This window comes from Oncorhynchus nerka, linkage group LG5 (genome assembly GCF_034236695.1).
Source record: "Oncorhynchus nerka isolate Pitt River linkage group LG5, Oner_Uvic_2.0, whole genome shotgun sequence".
In the NCBI taxonomy this organism is placed as follows: Eukaryota; Metazoa; Chordata; class Actinopteri; order Salmoniformes; family Salmonidae; genus Oncorhynchus; species Oncorhynchus nerka.
Window position 1 is genome coordinate 60,117,266 of NC_088400.1, and position 21,983 is coordinate 60,139,248.

The 21,983-nt window shown below is 43.7% G+C and overlaps 1 protein-coding gene across 1 annotated transcript; it reads left to right on the forward strand.

Moving 5' to 3' along the window:
* Nucleotides 1-1,398: 1,398 nt before the first annotated feature.
* On the forward strand, nucleotides 1,399-10,722 carry LOC115129743 (male-specific lethal 3 homolog). Its single transcript, XM_029660414.2, is given in 13 exon segments — nucleotides 1,399-1,630; nucleotides 2,331-2,413; nucleotides 2,882-2,977; nucleotides 3,082-3,179; nucleotides 3,279-3,379; nucleotides 3,511-3,633; nucleotides 3,918-4,078; nucleotides 4,344-4,502; nucleotides 4,774-4,787; nucleotides 4,790-5,086; nucleotides 5,390-5,599; nucleotides 5,717-5,801; nucleotides 9,731-10,722. Coding segments are annotated over 13 exon segments (1,626 nt in total). The 5' UTR covers nucleotides 1,399-1,531; the 3' UTR covers nucleotides 9,831-10,722.
* Nucleotides 10,723-21,983: the final 11,261 nt, after the last annotated feature.

Here is a 21,983-nt window from a genome sequence, read left to right on the forward strand (position 1 = left end):
TAAGAATATAGTCTTAACTGACTTGCCTAGTTAAATAAAGGTGAAACAAAATGGTGAAAGTGCAGTAGAGGAATAGAGATTGGTGAGAAGGAGTCAGAGAGAAGGAATCTATTGCTGCTCTACCTCCCGGCTGCAGTGGTTGTAAAACCAGACACATATGTTTGGTGTGTACCAGAGGTAGAAATCATCCTCGTCACATGTGCATGTGAGCTCCCCCATGTTAACCCAATGAGTCCCACCGTAACGCAGGCACGTTTTGGACTTCTAACCCCTTTCAAACATCAATGTAACATTGGATACGTCTATTTATTCTGGATACGTAGATACCAACCATTAGTCTGTGTGATTAATAAAACCACATATTTAATTCATAGAGAAATGGGGCTAAAACAGCCTGCAGGGGTTAAATTAGGATGAGAGGGGTGCTGGGAAGGGACCAAGTAGAATGGTTTCTAATATACTTTAGTGGGCACCAGCCACAAGAAACCAAATATAATTTTAAAAACACTTTAAAAAAATGTGTTTATAGATAATAGCAGTCCAATTGGCTGTAAAGTAAATATTTTTAACAAAGAAACTGTTCTGCTCTGATTCATTATAATTGGAGAAGTCACTTGTCTAGCCATAAGGCAAGAAATAGGTAGCCTACTTAATCAGTAACCTACTCTGGCCACCGGTAAACATATGTAGTGTGTTAGGCTAATTAAGTAGGCTATGACATACAATCCTGACCTTGTGACTTGACTGAGCTAAATGTGTCACTTATTAGAATTGCACAGTGAATGCAGGTCTTCTTCGTGGCACACGTCGGTGCGGTGACAGATGTGACAGCAGAGATAGCCTGATGGTTTCAGTCAGAATGGAAAAAAGCACACACTGGCACTGATAAGAGGTTGAGCATACAAGGCATCATACACACAAATGCAGCTAGGCTATAAAAAGAGGGATTTCCTTCAGAGTCTCTCTCTCTCCCACACTCTCTCGCTCTCTGTTTTCTCATCTGAAAACTGAAATGCTGCTAGTTCAGTCTCCAAATTTAGAAAAGAATGAGCCTCATTAAAATAATGAGCCCCATAATTGTTTTTGTTTTTCTGCTCTTTTTGCACACCAGTATTTCTACCTGCACATCCTCATCTGCGCATATATCACTCCAGTGTAAATTGCTAAATTGTCATTACTATTGGCCTATTTTTTGCCTTACCTACTTAATTAATTTGCACACACTAAACTTTTGATTTATTATAGGGAGGGAGGGCTACATGTCACCTCAGCACCCTGGCAAACAGAACTATTAGTAAGATCAAATCTGAATAACGGACGCCCTCTGCAGGTACATTTATGTACTGTTTATTTCTACGGCGTCCACGAAGGAACAAACTAGAAATTCCCTATTACGGATTCGTTTGATGAGTTGTGTCCTAGCGCCATCTCCATATTTTTTTCAAATACCCCTTTGGCTACAGCCCGGCAGGGAAAGGGTTAAGGAGCGGGGGGTCCAGATGCCTCCTCTCCTGCTCGCTATGACGAACAAATGAACTCCCGGGGAATGAAATTTAAATTCCACAAAGGAGAAAAAGTCCTCTGTTTCGAACCTGATCCTACGAAAGCTAAAGTACTCTATGATGCAAAGGTAAATGGCTTGTTGTTTAGCCAAGAGTTTGTTTGCGGTCACGATACTGATACCGCATGCAATTCCCAAACATTTTGATTGCCAGTTTTTATGGCTTTATCCAATACTGTAGCTAAGTTAGACATTATGTTTATTTAATATATCCGGATAGACCACAGAAGGCCCGACCGAGGTTGTCATGCTAGCTAGCTGCTAAAAGTCTAACGTTTGTTATTAGGCTAACTGGTTTGTTTATGGCAAAAAGGAGGCCATCAATAATGGCTGCAGCCGTGTTATTTGTTGCTAATCTCTGCACATACTGTAGGTAGCCAAGTTAGCTTGGGTATATTTTCTTAGCTAGCTCGTAGCTGCTACATTTAGCCAACTAAGTAGTTAACGTTAATTGTCATAACAACTGTCCGCTAACGTTGGAAGTAACGTTAAACTAGTTAACGTTAAACACCAACGGTGAATTAACATATCATGAGTTAACGTTAGCTAGCCTCTGTGCAAGGCCAGGGCAACAAATTACAATCAGCCAACCCGTTGTGTACATAACATTAGCTAGCTAACGCCAATTAGTAATGTAAAGTTAGCTAACTAATGCGTACTGTTAGCTAGCTGTCCAGATGTGGTGATACATTTTCCTGCTGTCTGTTACACGATAACTTGAGTTTTGTCGGCTACCGCTAACGTTCATTTCTGGAATTGTATGTTTTAGGTCGTCGATGTTGTAATTGGCAAAGATGAACGTGGAAAGCGAGTCCCAGAATACCTGATTCACTTCAATGGTTGGAACAGAAGGTAAACTCATACACTAGACAGTCTGAGGTGGTGGGCTTGAAGAAGGGATTACTGGGTGGGACAGTTAGGAGGGTTCTCGCTGTGTTCCTGGGGGGTGGGTGGGAGGATCATTCCCTGTTTCTATGAGTGGTTTAGGTTCATTTCCCCATCCTTTGTGGGGCTCTGTATGTCGAGCAGCAAAAGGGCTCATTTTCCAAGACTGTTAGCTGATAATATTTACTTTGCAAGTTACTGGTCGAAACCTTGTAAGGTTGGCTAAACATAGTGGTAACTTTTATTTAACAATCCCTTAAACTGTACTTAGTTGTCTATGGTGTTAGCTGTCTATATGGTGGAAATCATTGAGTGTGGAAAGAAACCTTCAGTGGAGCTTTGTCCTTGATATCACTTAGACAAAACTCTCATGCCGACTGCATGCAGCTTGAATTGGAAGGGGTGGTATTTATCATCTGTTGCTTTGTGCTACAGTTGGGATCGATTGGCAGCGGAAGACCATGTGCTCAGGGAAACTGACGAAAATCGCAAATTACAACGTAAACTGGCTCGTAAAGCTGTGGCTCGCATGTAAGTTTGTCTCCATTGGAGAACATCGGAAAAGTAAGCAGTAGGCGTGACTGCAGATTTTGGGTGCAAGTGTCCTGTCTAACTATGTCCAATTCAACCCACAGGAGGAGAAAGGGATGGGGGAAGAGACGTCGTCGTCTACCCGGTGTTGAGTCAGCTCTGAAGACACTTCCTGAAGAGAAGGAAGAGAGTGATGACGCATGTGAGTTTGACTGTAGTTTATCGGAATGGTTTTTCATTTTCATTGGAAATGGCTTTCAAGCTAAAATGACATGTGCTTTTTGGTGGGGGTATCTTTCAGGTTTGATTACTTCTTCAGACAACAGTGACGAGGACGATTCCGAGGATCCGGAATCTTTGAAAAGCGAGGAGAGCGACTCTTCCGAAGATTTGGACAAAATGGTAGTGTTTTGAGTTATAGAGTACTACAGACAAATATGTTTTCTTAATACATAACCTATTGACTCGGTTGTTCTATTGACATTGTCTGAAATACACATGATGGATCTGAATGTTTGCCTATCTATCTCCAGCAGGAAGAGCAGGAAGCTCACGCTAAGATGGAGAGTGAGGACAAGACCATCAACATAGACATCCCTGAGGTTCTCAAGAAGAAACTGGAGGATGACTGCTACTACATCAACAAGAGGAAGAAGGTGTGTCATTAAACAAAGATAACACCCGCTTTATTGTAGTTCCGTATACCTATTCCTAATCCTCCAAATCCCGAGATATTGGTCATGTTCAGTAGGGACAAAACGTATAAAAACAGGGAGGTACTAACTGAACTAGTCCAATAGGAACACAGATTTGTCATTTTCTGTTGCAATTTTTTTTGCCTCCATGTACCCTACTGAATGCAACCCTTAACTTTTGACAGTTCAACATCTCACTGCCAATGAGCTGTGATCATGAAGGGCCCTGTTCTTTTTCTCCCCAGTTGGTGAAGCTTCCGTCCCAGATGAACATATTGAACATCTTGGAATCATATGTGAAGCACTTTGCCTTCAACGCAGCCTTCTCTGCCAATGAGAGGTACAGAAGTCACCAGAGCACCGCCCAGACCAGCCTCAGTCCTCACTATGTTCCTCCAGAGAAGAAGTGAGTCCCCAAAGTACAACATTTCCCATTAGCCTTTTTGCCTCATAAGCTACACAATGTTTTTTTTTTTACATTGCAGGCACCTGCCAACTGACTGATCTACAAATCACCTTGCATCATAAATAACTACTCAGTGTTATTTGTAGATCAAGTATGTCAGTTACAATATTACCAATAAATGCAGCACAGATTCGATGCTCTCGAACATGGTCATCGTGGATGAAATGATCTTTGATAGTAGCTAGAAGTCACCATTTTGTTTCAGTGAGGAGCTTTGCAAGGAGATGGTGGACGGCCTGAGAATCACCTTTGACTTCACCCTTCCCATGATCCTCCTGTACCCCAACGAGCACGCTCAGTTCAAGAAAGTCAGCTCCTCCAAGTTTTTCCTGCCTATCCGGGACAACACAGCCAGCTCCAGCAAGTAAGACCGACCATCAGGCTATGTATGCAATCCTCTTGACTAATTAACATCGGGTCATTTTCAGGTCGGAAGAAGAAACAAAATGAAGTTGAAAACGTTTTACTGTTGGAAGGCGCTAAGTACATTAGGCCATTTGTTCAGTTTGTATAGCTGACCTAAGATGAAAATGCCAGTGACAAATTATTGTACCTTTCTTTGATTTTTGTGATGTTGGATGTCATTACCAAACGGGTCTTTCTTTGATCATCTCCACCCTCCCTTCCTGTCCCAGGACCCTGCGTGAGCGCACCCCAGCCCCTCGGGCCACAACCCCTCCACCCCCCAGTCCACGGACAGCCAACCGGCCCTGAGCGAGGCCTCCACCACCACGGCAAACCCCACCACCACACCCAAACGCCGGCGCTGTGCCTCCGCAGCCGACCCCGACGCCCCCCAGTCCCTGCGACGCTCCACACGCCACACCTCGGGGGGCGAGCGGATGGCGGGCGAGGGGGGCAGCGGCAGCGCTACGACCTCACCCCAGCCCAAACGCCGCCTTGACACGCCTGCCCAGCTGCCCAAGTTCTTCCTCAATCTGGAGAAGAGTGAGTGGCAAGAGAACACACTAAATCACAGAATAAACAGTTGATCATGTAGTGCTTTACTTTATGCAATGTTACTCGTTGCTTCTGTTGTTGTAATGACCATATCCATCCGCTAGATGGCACTCTTCCCTGTTGCCATACATTATAGTACTCTCCCAAACACATGGAATAGTCTGCGCACAGCTTCTCAGTCCTACAGCACACAGTAAATGTCTGTTGTTTCTTAAGTGTCCATGCCAATGTTGTCCTCCACCCACACTATCAGTTGATTGACTGCTGTCTGCCCCCCTGTCCCCTTCCCAGAAACTCCTGTCCACAGTGGCTCGTCCTCTCCTTTGCCCCAGACGCCCAGTAAGGAGGGCAGTGGCGTCTTCTCCGGCCTGGAGAGCCGACGGAACAATGAGCTCAACGAGGTCCTGAGCTGGAAGCTGACTCCTGATAACTATCCCCAGAGTGACCAGCCTCCCCCACCCTCCTACCTGTACGGCTCACAGCACCTCCTACGCCTCTTTGGTAGGTGTCCTCCTAAGCCCTTTCTGTGTGTGTGTGGGGAAACAGGGATTGTTGTTTAGTTCAATATAGCCTCCAGTCACTCGTTCTCTTTCAATCTGGTTTCTTCCCCTCATACAGTGAAGCTGCCAGAGATCCTAGGGAAGATGCAAATCCCAGAGAAGAACCTAAGGGCCCTGGTCAAACACCTGGAGCTCTTCCTCAGGTACCTCCCATCTTATTATAGAATAATCACGTTTTCTTTACTTTCATTCTTCTTTTAGTGATCAGCCACACACCATAACTAGGCTAGAACCAGGGCTACAATAATCTCTTATTTTGGCTGCCATAGCTCATACAATCTAGGCCTGGAACGTTTCCTTGTGCTGCCCTAAAGCCAATGTCAGGTGGTTATTTAAGAAGGAAATGTCTTCTCAATAACCTTCCTGGTTAAATAAAGGTCATAAATCACATTTTCTAAACTGGGTGGTTTGAGCTTTGAATACTGATTGGCCGAAAGCTGTGGTATACCACGGGTATGACAAATTACTCTTTTACTGTTCTAATTATGTTGCTAACCAGTTTATAATAGCAATAAGGCACCTCCGTGTTTGTGGTATATGGTCAGTATACCATAGCTAAGGTCTGTATCCAGGCACTCAACGTTGCGTCATGCTCAAGAACAGCCCTTAACTGTGGTATATTGGCCATATACCACACCTCCTCGGGCCTTATTCCTTTAATAACCCCTCAAGCCAAATTAACGCACATTGGAACCGAAGATGCACAAGAAACCAGTCTCCAGGATCAGTGACACTGACTGGGCGAAGCCCGTTATCCCCCAGTCAATCACTGCCTGGTGTATAATTGGGCCGGCCGCCTTGCAGGAAGGGACAGGCTGCCATTTAGTTGCCGTGCCGACGACAGTTCCATGATCGACTTCCTTTGGTCACTGCAACGCGATACTGCCCACGTCAGCATTTCTTTGGACGTGCTCACTTAGCTAGCCTGGTGAGTGGTTTCCACTTGATGGGCCTCTGACGTACTAACGTTAGCTTAGCATGCAGAAATGTTTGGACACTGCAGCAGCTTGACGGGCCTCTGCTGTAACATGAACATTAGCCTATAAAAATTTTAAAAATAGTTGGACAGCGCAGCCGGAGAATAGAGAGATGGGTTTTTCCCCCAGGGGGCTTTTTGTATATCTTAGAAAGGAATGGGGGCCCCTGTTGGGAGCAATGGGAGTGCAGTGTGCATTGATCTGCTGACACGCGCACACAATCCTCTCCGCCTATCCAGTGTTAGCCCCGTCACCTGAAGTGTAGCGCATACACCGGGGCAGTTAACTGTGGTGTAATGCTATTAGGTAGCAACTCTGTGTGATTCATGCAGCTCACTGAGTGGAAAAAGTGCTCACTGACCTGTAAGCTGGTTCACCCTGCATGCCTGCCACGGTTAATGTAACCATAATATCGTCTAACAGGATGTGATCAGTCGACGATGGCTTGAGATGTTATTTATGCAGAGGGATTGATTTGCTGTTTTTGTGCATGCGCCTGTGTGTGTGTGTGTGTGCACCTGCATCTGTCTGTGTGTGTGAGACTGTCGGACTACATTAAAGTGAAGGGAGTTGAGTGGGCGTTACACAAGCCTGCGATTCTAATCTTTAAATCCTGCCCAGCGATCTTCAGCTGTCCCCAAACCTAGGGGATTTATTCTCTCTCCTTTATTAATGAAACGCCTGCAGTTTCCCCTCCAGCCACCGCTCTGCGCTGTTGCACACAGAGGGACATATGACTCCTTCTCGCATCTGGGTACGTCTCGATAGTCTATTAGGGGCTTCTTCCACTAGTGTCATCTTTTTATTGACAATAACCACGTTTCCATCCACAGTGTTTTATGCAAGTGATGTCATTCCATATAGAAATAATCGTGACGGCTGTGATGGAAACAGGAAGTTTCTGTATAATTTTATGAATTTGTTCATTATATATGGTGGGATCTTTTTGTGTCAGTAAAATTAATTATGTGAGAAATGGAGGTGGAAAGGCCTTTATGCAGAAATATTGATATAATAACTATAATCTCGAAGTAAACTTGGGAGTCACGCGATGACATGGTGTGGGGTCCTCCCAATACGACTGGGGAAACCATGCGGTTTATTAAGCTGTGATGAACTTCACAGGGTGGTGAAAATGTACGATATGAGCTTGATGCACCTTTCCAATAAATATCAAATGTATTACTCTGGTGACATGATCAATGCTTGACTGCCATTTGACAAATAAAAATATTATTCTCATGTAGACTAGCCTACCAGCACTATCGGCAAGTTGTTGCCTAAACCACACGTGCCAAGACCAGACTAGGCATATTTGCTATTTAACGCAAGAGTTTTTGTCATAAAACTATTGACAAGGTTGAAAATGTGATTAACTTTTTGTGTATTGGTTTTTATCCGCGACAAGTCAATTTGGTGGAAACACACTGCTGGTGGGAAAATGCATATTGGCTTTGTGTAGATTTTGGAATATTCGCATGAAAATCTGTCACTAATTGGATAGATACCTGGTTACTTGTCTGAAAATACAGGAGCGTTCAGATAATGTTGGATGCTTTAAGCAATATATTGATGCCTGCCTACGATGGGATTTAACTTCAGCTGTTCACACCCATTTATTTTAGTCTGCTACGGATTGAAAACTAGCATCTTTAGAAAGGAGGTCTCTTCAGACTAGTGAGAGACAGGAAGGAAAAAAATCTTACTGGATGTTGACTGTAGCAAAGTGGAGAAGTGCATGCCGGGATTGGGCACACGGACGTATCTCTGGAAGAATCGTGAATCGTCTGGTGTGTTTCTGTGATACAGAGGGGGGAACAGTGGTGTAAAAATACTTTAAAGTACTACTTAAGTATTTTGGGGGGGTATCTGTACTTTACCATTTATGTTTTTTACAACTTTTACCTCGCAACATTTCAAAGGAAAATAATGTACTTTTTACTCTACATTTTCCCTGACACCCAAAAGTCCTCATTTCATTTTGAATGCTTAGCAGGACAGGAAAATGGTCCAATTCACACACTTATCAAGAGAAGATCCCTGGTCATCCCTACTGCCTCTGATCTGGCGCAATCACTAAACACAAGTACTTAATTTGTAAATTGTGTTGGATTGTGCCCCTGGTTCTCCATAAATATATATTTTTTAAATGGCAATTGTGCCATCAGGTTTGTTCAATATAAGGAATTTTAAAATGATTTATACTTTTACTTTTGATACTAAAGTATATTTAAAACCCAAATATTTTCATACTTTTACTAAAGTAGTATTGTTCTTGAGTCATTTTCTATTAAGGTATCTTTACTTTTACTCAAGTATGAGAATTGGGTACTTTTTCCACCACTGGGGAGGGAGAGCGAGGGAGTGCCTAGTGTGTATGAGAACGAGGATGCCTGTGTCCGCCCAGATGCACTCCCATGAAAATGTCCATATCTAACATCTGCAGAGAAATGTGGTTCAAGTTTACAGCCTTTGCTCTACATATTCACTGATTAATAGATAGGACGACCAATAAATAATGAAATATATCTGTAGCCACGGTCCCGTGGTCCGTACTGACTAGTTCGGTGCGCCACAACGACCATAATCATTTGTCGCCGGTTAAAGCGCCTCTTAATTTCGCCCTCTGATGAGGATAATTTGTTTGCAGATGAGATGGCAAGATTTAGAGGATTTGGCTGAGCAGCGGTTACTAAGAACATTCCGGATTATTTTCCCTACTGATTTAGACGGGGAGATTTTCCCTCTCCAACTCTGGCGAATTGGGTTATTTAAGGCAAGTTACTAAAAGCACTGACTGACTGCAGGCCTGGAGTGTGGTAGGGGTGTTAACAAGCCCCCTGTTGGAAGGAAGATGTCAGGATTGGGAGTGCTGAGTAACTAGTCTGGTCCGTGACATCCACAGGAGTCGGGGGAGTGATGCATTTCCCACAGTGGTCTTTGTTTCAAATGCATTAGCTGTCTGTTGATGGCCATGCTGTGTTAACTAGCCTTAACTTCAGACTTCTACTCAGTGTGGTGAATTAGACCCTGTTATGGTGTTATCTATCTTCTCTCTGTCCCTCTTCCTCCATCTCTCTCTCTTTGCTCCCCAGGTTTTTGGCTGAGTTCCACGAGGACTTTTTTCCGGAGTCGGCGTATGTGTCGTCATCGGAGGCCCAATACTGCATGAAGCACCCGCGGGCTGTTCCCTGACCCCGTTTATCTCGCCCTGAACTGCACTGCTGGGAGGGGAGCTCCAAGCTGATTCCCAAACCATCCCTTTCACATCCTCTCTGAGACTGCGCCATTATCCCTCTCTATGTTCACCCCTTGCCCTCCTAAATCCAACCCATGCGGCGATGTGGTTTTGCCCGGCCTATCGTAAAGAAATAACGCAAGGGTCTTGGCTTCTGATCGGCCCAGTACCTCACGCTCCCCAGCCCCCAACCTGGCAGTCTGGCCTTAGGAACAGACCCCCCTGGATGCAATGATTACCCAAAGCATGGACGTCTACTTGTTATCCTAGGCTGTAGACCCTAACCCACTGCTGGGGTCTTTCCCACAATGCTGACTTTGTCTTGCTTTCTCTCGCTCTGCGCTCAAGGACCACGTTTGGCCATCTCTGTCTCTAGCAGCGTCTGCGTCTAATCCTTCTCTCTCCGTCCGCCTAGACAAGCATACACCGAGAGGAGGGCTATTTGATACGTTTGCTTTACGTGTGGCTATTGGAGACTGTTTGGCTTCTCCTCGGTTCGCCATGCTTGCTGCCCCAAGCCACGCTTCAGTGTGTGTTGTCGATTTAAGCTATTTCTAAATGCTTGTAGAATGTCATTACTCTATTAATGTCTACTATCTGTGTTCCTCTTGCTTAGAGGGGCTGTGATGTTATGGGCACTGTGTGTTCATATTTATATTTGTCATGGCATTACCCTCAATGTTTGAAGAAGGTCAAGTTGATGTATAAATGCCTTATTCTGTTTGTTTTATTACACTGTTAACTTGTAGACTCGGAACAGGAACACACTGCGGAGGTGGAAATGTGAAAATATCAACTTTCAGTCTGTTTTCTATTAGTATTATCTGAAATAAAAGTTGTAGCAATGTTTTTTTGCATGTGGTTTATGAATATTGCTGTTCTGTTGATTCATAAAGACCTAGGCCGGGATTCAATGCAAGGCATGTTATATGGCAGCACAATATAAACAGGTAGTTTACAATTGAGCCGAACTGCACAATGTTTACCGTGAATGTAATCTCTGCGAATGTTGTTGCCTTTTAAAAGGTGAATTGTCGGCTGTGTAGATCGCTGTGCTATAACGCGCCATGCGTTTGATCCTGGTCCTATTCTCTGCTGTTCTTCTCTCCCTCAAGTTGAGTCCCTTTTCCTTAAAGTAACATTCTTGACACTATATAAAGGTTGTTCTAAACTACAGCAAAGTACAAGGGCAGATCGTTGGGTGTATCCTCATGGTGAATCTGCTACGGTTTGAGATTGAACGGGGCTTTTGGTCTCAGAGGTGTGATATCAGGTTTGAGAAGGGCAACCAGAGGAGGGAGCCTGGACCGAAGGTAGTGTTCTTCAGAGGATGACTTCAGCCTCCTTTGATGGGCACACAGCGTTTTGGGTTGTGCCCTGTCGGTCAGTCACTGGATTTTGGTGCTGCTCCATTGATTTGAGGTGCCAGAGTTCCTACCAACACACAGTACCCGTAGACCAGGGATCATCAACTAGGTTCAGCGGCAGGCCAATTTTTGTGTTTTTTATTTTAGATGATGGACAGGGACGGAACATAATTTCCAAGAAATTGTAGACTGCAAATTGACCTCGAAGCACAAAACAGATCTAATATTTGTCTAAAAAAAAATTCACCCCTTTCATTTGTATACAATCACATATACGGTATACAATCACATATACGGTATGTCTGTTATGCGTGGGAATACGTTGCAACAGATTTGAAATAAAATCACTAAGCTGATTTGCTGGTGTTTTAGTAAAAAATCACACACAAAAAAACTGAGGGGCCAAATAAAATCACCCGCATGGCCAAAGTCACCCGCGCACCAGTTAGGGAACCCTGCCGTAAACAATGCCTCCCCTCTGTCAGCTTCTGCCGTAGCTGCCTGCTGTAGAAACCCTCTTAACATTGACCAACACACACACTGCCTCTGAATATGGGTTCTTGAGTGTAATGGCCAGTGTTGCAATCAACGTACAGAATATTTTTGCCTCAGAACAACTCCAGTGGTTCTGGTTGCTCTGACTGAAACCCCTCAAGCTATCACATTGCCTCTAAATCAGGGGTATTCAACTCTGACCCTATGAGGTCCGGACTACTGCTGGTTTTCTGTTCTGCCTGATAATTAATTGCACCCACCTGGTCTCCCAGGTCTAAATCAGTCCCTGATTAAAGGGGAAGAATGATTCAAAAGGACTAACTGGCTTCGAGGCCCAGAGATTGAGGACTTGATGGGAGTGTTTGGGGGGTTTTCGGAGGGAAAATGCTTAGGGTGGCCTTTGACTTGTGATTACAGTCCTATCATGTGGTCAACATCTCTAGGTCCTGAGGGTCAGAGGGAATGACTAGAGCCTCATCTCGCCACCGGCTAGCCCAGCCCTGATCCTCTTCAGAACAACCAGGTAACTACACCAAGGTTCTGGAATCACTGGCAAATGTGATGGATTGCAATGATAGGATACAGTATGTAGGCCTAACCAACGCTGTTGCCTTGTGGTTAGTGTCTGCCCAGAGAATGGAAGGTTAGGGGTTCAGTCCTCGGGGGAGTCATACTTACAACTCAAAATGTCACACGTTTGCTGGCTGTCCTCCAGTGATATCTGTTGATGTATTATTCCCCCTACATAGTTTTCATATCAGATTTCATTTTGAAAATACACTGCTTTTTTTTCATCCCAATACTTTAAAGTGTCTCGTACACATTTGACACTCACCAATGAAAACAGGGACAAGTATATTGTCCACATTTTGAGTCAGACACAAACTGTAGTTTGTTTTCATTCACGATTGCCATGTGGCAGACTGTCACGTGTTATTACTTTGGCTACAGTCGGTGCAGTGCTGAAGCTTTCTACTCAATACACTAGGAGGGTTTCCATAGCAAAACGATGCTCTTTGCACCCTCAGCCCTAGGGAGGTTATCATTGCTACCATTACAGAGGCTAAGTGGGTCTAGCGGTAAGCGCTAATGCTTTTTGGATAGAATGGAGTCCTGTAATCAACCACTTCTACCTGGAATCCGAGATCAACACCCTGCTTCGGTGGTATCATATGGCCAGGATAGAGCTTTGTGTTCAAGAATCTCCGTCTCTCAGCCACAATAAATCGATTTCTGTTCCACCCTCTCGATATCCACTTACCAACTGATTCAATTGGCTGGAGAGCCGTGTGTGTGATATCACCTGAAGAAGATAGCAACACTCATCTCACACAATTCCTCACCTCTTTTGTTAGTTTCTTCTCTCTCTTAGTCTCATCCCTTCATCTCACCATCATTCTCCAGTGTGGCTGTCTGGGCATCATGAAGGGTGGTGATGAGCGCAGGCCGGAGAGAATAGAGAAGATGGACACTAACCCCAGTGTTGATGTGTCAGCGATGGATGTGGGGTGGCAGGAGACAGCCATTACCCAGCAGCCTGCAGAGTGAGTAGCCTCTAGCTAGCACTTGAGGTTTGGTTTCTTCTCTAATGACAGAGAGTGAGAACAACCCTACTTTCCTCGGTCTGTTTTCTCAGTAGATGCTGGTTCCAAGCAATGCTAATATTTAGGAGTAGAAATTGAGTGTTGAAGGTCATTAGGGTTGTACTGTACAGCAAGTATTGGTTGAAATTCCTAATGTTGTAACGTCAGAAATAGTTTGGACCTAAATAACTATCAAAGTTATCCACCAAACCATCAAACCTTTTGAATCTCAAACTATTGTTGTGAACGTTTTGTCCTCTGATTGTCTGCTACTCCTAACCAAGTCCCTGACTCGATTTTTCTGGCTCAGCTAACTTCTCCCAGGGTGTCACTTTCTAAATCTCGGATGGGCTCTAAACGCTACACCCCCCGCAAAGACACTAACTGGGGGGGATCCTCCTCAGTAAATTTCATAAAAATAGTGAAACATCCCAAAAAGTTATACTTTTTAGATAAACTATATTAAATATATTTATGTCACCAAATAATTTATTAAAACACAGCAGCACTCTAGTGTGGCACCATGGTGTAGCCAGAGGACAGCTAGCTTCTGCCCTCCTCTGGGTACATTGACTTTAATACCAAATCTAGGAGGCTCATGGTTCTCACCCCCTTCCATAGACTTGCACAGTAATTATGACTACTTCCGGAGGACGTCCTCCAACCTATCAGAGCTCTTGCAGCATGTTGTCCACCCAATCAAAGGATCAGAGAATGAATATAGAACTGAAAGCATAAGTTACCGCTAGCTTGCAGTGCATCAAACGTGGTGAGTAGTTGACTCAAAGAGAGAGAAAGACAATAGTTGAACAGTTAACTAATTCATTTCTTCCAAAATTAAGGAGAAGCAACAGAGAGAGAGAAAGAGCTAGCTATATTTGGCTGTATTTAAAATAAAGTTCACTTAGCTAGCAAATGCAGCTAGCTAGTTTAGCATACTCAAACACCCGGCTCAAACAGAGAGGGATGTTATGTTAGCTAGCTGGCTATGGCTATCCAACACTGGAACTCTTCCAAGTCATATAATTTGTTTTCCTACCGGGGCCCACTGTCCACTGTACTGCATGAGTGTAGTGGGTTTACTAACTCGTTAGTTCTAGTTGACATAATGTGACAACAATGTAGGCTGTGTGTAGCGATTAGCGGTCATGATATGAAGGTTTGACTTGGAAAGGTTTTTCACGTGGTCACAGAGAACTGATGTGTTGTGCACTGAAGTCCACAAGTGAAGGGAAAATATGCGAGGAGGAGAGCGCGTAGACAGCTGCGAGAAGGAATTATATATACAACGAGAAAAGTGATCATGCTGTTTTTATGTGAATCAGGGGTGTATTCATTCCAGGGATAAACATACCTGAATTTGTCCAATAGAAACTCTAATTTGCAACTGTTGGACTAATGATTACATCCTAGATGCAGACAAAAGTGTGCAAGGCAGTATTGAATTTGTAACGGTCTGTCACCTTGATTACTCAAAATTCTCTTGACCTGTGCACATTGTAAACATTGTAAACTTTCATTCATAGGCTAGGTTGTAGCAACTTCATGATGGGTATAGGGAAAATTTGACTATCATGTATTAGCCTAAACCTATCGATGTTACATTGAACTGGTTTAACGGAATATGAATGACAATCATCCAATATGCTGTAATAGAAATAAGGCCATGCTCATAATAAAAGTAATCATCCTCCCTCATCTTAACCGGCACCGACCGCCACTGGATGTGATATGAGCCTGTATAGTTGATACTGATCCAGAGTCTTCTTTGTTTGTGTTTTTTCTATTAATTTCCATTCTAAAATACTTAGATTATTGTGAAGTATTATGGTGGTGATGGAGAGCCCATGGAGTTGGGTGTAAGTATGGATATTGGGATAGACTGTAAGAGTTATGGTTTGGCAGAGTCAACTAACACTTGTTAAAAAATGACACATTTTTTGTTGTTGTTGTGTAACGCAACGGATCTGGTGTCAAAATCTGATTTGGGAATCAGATTCCCAAGCCACCTTTTGTAGGTAGTCCTGGACAATTCTAAACCACATACCCCCCTTATTGGGTAAAGCAAAGAGAGAAGAGCAAAAATCATCCTGCTTTACATTCCAAATAATTTAATCTTGCTTTAATCACTTTCCACCCCACACCGGACACCAGTGATCATTATTAGAGAGGCGTGTCCAAGCATAGCCGGACGCCACAGTGGTTTTGATAGCTCATAAATCACGGCGCGGTCTGTATTCATCCACGTACGCCCCACTGCCCCATGGGAGGACCCCACTCAGTCCTACTGAGACAGGAAAGCTGATATAGTGTAACGCGTTTGGCGTCGTTAAGTAAAATACGGTATTTCATTGAACAAGTGAGAATAGGGATTGCAAATACCTTGATGGGTAAAAGTGAAGATGTCAGTTGTTCTGTTTACATCACAGTAGTGTATTAATTTCAACACGTGTGGACATGAAGCTTTCAAGAGATGTCTGTGAAGCACATTGCGGCTCTAATTTGAACAGAAACCTTTGTGGTTGTACTCGCCACCTCGCCACCAATGCTTATAATTGACAAGTACAGTAATTATACAATCAAATATCATACATATGTGAATGTAGTACACATATAGCTCCTTCAGATCTCTGATGAATGGGGTCGATTCAACCACTGACCTCTCTTATCCCTTCAAAGTCTACCCTTATTGCAGTCATTCATTCCCACGCATCCTCACTTTCCATAACCTTGTAGCAGTCTTATCCTCTTCCTCCCACTGCTCTCTCTTTCTCTTTCAGTCACCCCTTGTCCCACTCTTATGCCCTCGCCATCCCCCCACCTCTCTCTCTGTCTCTCATTCTGCACACTCATTCACTCTATGAATTTCCTTGTCTTGTATCCAATGCTGAACCAGATAATGTGAAAGAGCAGTATTCATCAAAGCCTGACTCTCTCTCTCTCTCTCTCTCTCTCTCTGGCTCTGTGTCTAAACCCCAGCACAAGGAAACAGTTAATGTTCTTGCACTGTATTTAAAGTCTAAAGAGGTTACAGTGGTCGGGAGAGTTTAAATCTGATTGAGCCATCTGGAATGTGCCTGTACCCGCAGCTGGCTGGGATGAGCCAGGTGAAACGTTCCCACTCTCTCTCCAGATGTGTCCGTGGAGGGATACCGCCCCGCCTCACACCGCGCCCCTAACTGAATAGTCCCCCCCCTGACTCCCACCTAAGCCCTCCCAACGCACCGGAGACCCATCAGCTCTCAAAACAAACACACCTACCGCACATTTTCTCAATCATACTCGTGCATTTATTTTCCAACACTTTTTGACACCCGTTGTAATTACTTCATCTCCTTCTTGGGCTCAAGCAGAGTGATTTAGCTGCTGTAGATTTTTTTTCATGTGACGTGGCCTTTTGAGCAGCCCTAAGGATCAGGGTATAGAAGCTGGGAGCGCTGCAGGATGATACTCTGAGTTATGAGGTAAGGATACATATTTACTTGGAGTGAGGGATTTTTGTTCTTTAATGATGTGAAAATGTGTGTATGTGTGTGTCTCTGTCTGTCTGTCTGGTTGTGTTGTGTTCAAGACCACCTAAAGCGAGACCGGTTCAAGACTGGAGAAAATCGAGTCCGAGTCAAGACCAAGACTGGAGAAAATCGAGTCCGAGTCAAGACCAAGACTGGAGAAAATCGAGTTCGAGTCAAGACCAAGACAATATTAATGTGTCATAAAAGGAGTGTGTATATTTGGCCTGGCGAAGTGATTTTATGACTGAATAGGAACTGATAATTGAGTTTTTGTACTCCACTGGTCTCAGCTGGTCTCAGGAAGAAATTAGTAGTCCTCATTGTCCGAGGCCGAGTCAAGACCGAGTAAAAATGTATCCAACACCGAGACAAGACCGAGACAATAAATGGTTTGGAGACCTAGAACACTGCTGTCTGTGTGTGCATTTCTGTGAATGTGTGCCTCTGCACACGCAGGTCGGTCCCACCCCCCCTCCGCTCTTGGTCTTGACTCTGACTCTATTTTCTCCGGTCTTGGTCTTGACTAGGATTTCGATTTTCTCCACTCTTGAACAGGCATGTCTTAATGAGCTACAATGTACAGTAGTACTGGCTTGCGGGCGTAGGCAACACTTAATCACAACGAACATGTGACAAAGGTTAATTTGCCAATTAACCTGGGTATAATCTACAAGCCATTTTTGCCAGAAACTACCGGAGATTAAATTTGAGATGAGGTGTGGAAATCAAATAATTAATACAACAAACTTGGTCACATCCGTAGGCCACATCATCTCATTAAACATTGTGTGCTTGTAAAATATGGAGCAATTATTTAAAAAGAAAACAGTTTCTTTCTGCAATGAAACAGCGGGTTCATAGCTCCTCCGGGTGTACTGCCTTTAGTTCCAGCTGATCCAACAACCCATTACCTTCCATAGAGACGGTAATTAAGCTTTTAATTTGGTTTTATATAACATGGAATATGACATGAATACTGCCAGACCTGTGTCCTGTACACCAAATCAGGATGCCTGTTCTTTGAAACAATTTTGGAGGTAGTCTATCAATTTCAGATAAAGGCACAGTCATCGGCACTGTCGCACTTCGAAGTAAAATCGATATACCTTTGTGTCTGCGTGTAAATATTGATAAACTTTTGATGGATAGATGACCAGAGGGTTTAAGCATGGTTCATTTCAATGTTTCTGCATGTTGTCCATACTGTGTGGCTGTCCTCTTTCTTGGTCTATGCCATGTAGCAGAGTTCTCTCAGTAGCCTTGTGTATTATGCCCATGTTAGCCTGCTGTCCTCCACACATACACACACCATTCAATCGTGTTGTTTGTATGTCATGGGGAAAAAATGGGGCTTCTACCTCAGTGGTGATCCCGCCCCAGAGTCCTGTGGCAGGTCACATGACCAGACGAGTTCCGGTTGGAGCACTGCATCCTGATGGATAGCATGCTATAGAATTCTGGATTGTGCTCATTGGCTAAAATAGTCAGCTTTCAACGGTGAAGCTGGAGTGCTTGTGAGCTGAGCCCCCTTACCATCACACAATGCCAATATATATATATAAATATATATATATATATATATATTTTTAACAATGTCAAGATGATGTCATGCAGCAGCAATGTCAGAAAGTATAGAAACCTGCATGTTTGACATTGGCTATGGACAGATTCGCTAACCTATCCTTTTAGATTAGAGGCAGTCAGCTTACTGCAGAGATGCCCAGCATCTGTCCCCTTAAGACAAAGCCCTGTAATAGGCAGGAGCAGAGATCACCATACACACAGCGCCATCCACCATGTCATCACATCAAATTAGCATGGGCCATGAACTACAGTGTGTTAATAACACTGTGTTCATGTTATCTACTCAACATGCAAGTCACATAGAGTGAGGAGGACTTTGAGAAGTTAAAATACATGTACGTTTGTGACCCTGTTGGAATGAAGATCTGAACAATAAATGATCAATCAAGTGCCGATTTGGGGAAGTCTTTAGGTTGCCGAGCGATATATAGGCCAATCAGGCGAAAATCAGGAAATGCATTCCCAAGCCAAGCCACATTATGTAAAGTAGGCTCATGGTTCAAATAAGTGGATAAAAAAATAAATAGCTTTAACTTACTAGACGCTTCATCTTGTTTTTCCTAGTAAACGGCCAGTTACGTAAGGGCCTAGCGATTCCAGATGGATGCTGCCTGCCACAGACTAGAGGCACAGCAATTTTTTTGAACAGTCAATGCGGCGTGTTGCATGGGGCACCGCTGAGCTGCGTTAAATGAGAGCTTTGCTCGGTGGAAGTGGTATTAAGCTACAGAGTCCATATGCAGGGTAGTGATGTTCAGTCATCCTAGTTCACAGATCACAGTTTAGCCCCGGTTGACTGATGCTGTGTTGATCTTTTCACATGCAGATTTGTTTTAATTGGTTTTATACCGTTAGCAATAGCTGAAAATAGCCAACTAATTTAGTTGTTTTTCTCTTGTTCCTGGAGGTTTGTCTACAGTATGCTCTATGCTTGGTTATTTTAGGTACTGTGTGTGGGAGGGAGGCAGCGATTAAAAAAAAAAAAAAAACAGTTATCCAATAACCAATAATACTGGCATCAGACAGCTGTCTCTAACTGCCGCTCCTGTCTCTGCCTCTGGTAACGGCTTTGGAGTTCGCTGGCTGGCACACATCTGTTCCCGCATTGATCCTCTCCCCGTTTGTGTTGATCTCCCCATCCCAATCCCAACCTTCTTTCTCTTTGTTTTCATTGTGCTCTCTCGCTGTCTCTCTATCGCTTTAAGCACTGGCCTGGAATGTGATGATGTTGTGTCATTATTCAGGGTGGGGGAGGTTGTCTCCCCAAGGGCACTGGCCCCTAACTTGCACAGCATGACACTGTAAGTGTGTCTGAATGTGTGTGCGTGTGTGTGTGTGTTGAACGGTTTATCCCGGCTAGCCCAGATGCCCAGGCTAAATCCATCACCAGCGGTGCTGCGCAGCGAATGCTAAGCTGGAACATTTGGCACTGAGCTGAGGACCAATAGGGAGGGAGGTGAACAAAAAAACACACAACGTTCGCAAACACCAGGCAGTGGACGAAGTGGATTTTCAGAGGGACCCTCAGGGAAAGGGACTGGAGCACTTTCCCCTTTGAGCCTTTAGCGGGCTGGAGTGACCGTCCGTCCGTCTGAAGGGATGGAACGGTGTGATGATGAACTAGGGGTCTTCACCATCATCCAGTGAGTACCGTACTCTGGTCTTTCTGCTTCAGAGGCATGTGTTGTTGTCCTCCTTGAATGATCTTTGTCCAGCTATTATCTTGTTTAAACTACTAGGTAGAGTAACGGGGAGGTTTGTAGGCCCTCTGAGGATATGTGGCGGTGGAGACCAAACTGTCGTGCTGTATTCAGTAGAACTATAATTGTTTTTTCCTCCCCTTACAGAAAAAACATGTAATTTCACATGAAATTTCACATGTGAAAACGTGTTTTTGGAAATGTTCCACATGTGCAGTTTCATGTTATCACATGTTTCTCTAGATGTTATCACATTAACTTCACACAAGATCACGGGTTATCACATGAAAACGTGTTTTGGAACACCTCACCTATTCACATTTTTCCCGTACGGGTCTTTCCAAAATGTCAGGTTGTGCTGGACAGGGAGCCTTCTGTTGCCTTTGCCAAGATGGACAATGTTCTGTTTTATCCTTGAGTTGCATCTCATAGTGTTGCTGAGCTTTGAGAAAGATGGCAGCAGTATTGAGTTGGATCTCATAGTGTTGCTGAGCTTTGAGAAAGATGGCAGCAGTATTGAGTTGGATCTCATAGTGTTGCTGAGCTTTGAGAAAGATGGCAGCAGTATTGAGTTGGATCTCATAGTGTTGCTGAGCTTTGAGAAAGATGGCAGCAGTATTGAGTTGGATCTCATAGTGTTGCTGAGCTTTGAGAAAGATGACAGCAGTATTGAGTTGGATCTCATAGTGTTGCTGAGCTTTGAGAAAGATGGCAGCAGTATTGAGTTGGATCTCATAGTGTTGCTGAGCTTTGAGAAAGATGGCAGCAGTATTGAGTTGGATCTCATAGTGTTGCTGAGCTTTGAAAAAGATGGCAGCAGTATTGAGTTGGATCTCATAGTGTTGCTGAGCTTTGAGAAAGATGGCAGCAATATTCCACATGCTTTAGGTACACGTCCTGAGAACATAAACCAGCAAACTAAAACATGCACAAACCCCAACCTCAACCATCTCGAACCTCAGTTGGTCTTTGAAGGCGTTATTAATCAAACTAATTAACCATCCATAAACCAATTAACAATCCATAGGAAGGCAGCATGTAGTGTGGTGTATTGACATTTGATATCTGAGCGGTAACGGTCAGCATGGGGTACAATCCAACCCCTCACTAGTCAATATTTCCCATATCAACAGTAGGACTTTTAAAGCTTGTTAAGAGATATTCTGTGGCCATCAGTACCCAAACCAATCAGGGCAGAGTTGTTGTTGCATGGCATGTTGGGCAAGCGAGATGGTCTGATGGTCATTTATCTGTCATTGCGTTTTTCCTGAGCTGCATTATAAGTGGCTAATATTGATCAATGATACTGTCTATGCAGGCAGATGCACACGTGCCTTTCCTATTGGAAAGTGAAAGCAAATGATAGGAAATATAATGGAGTCTCATCTAGCTCCGAGGGGCTGCATGCTAAAAGAAAGGAAGGTATTCTCAAGTAGGAGCTTAATATTATGTAGTGTGAGGGGTGTTTTATCAAATTCTTGGTGTGAATATAATAGTTATGTTAAAGTTTTGGTTACATTGTTTTAAGGTTAAAGATGAGTTGGACATCTACAACAATCTATAGCAACATTGCAGACGACAGAATCACAGATACTCTATTCACCTAAGCCACGGAGGAGCAATGGCATCGAGGTGTATAAGTCCATCATTGCTTATTTTTTGGTCATTCAATTACATTGAGAAATCTCCTTCAGGTTTTTTATTTCTGCATATTTTTTTTTTTACCCAGGATTGAACATCTTGAATAATTGTATGCCGAGCTGCCACAGTACAACTAACCAGCATTTCCCAAACTCAGTCCTCGGAACCCCAAGTGGTGCATGTTTAGTTTTTTGCCCGAGCACTACACAGCTGATTCAAATAATAAAC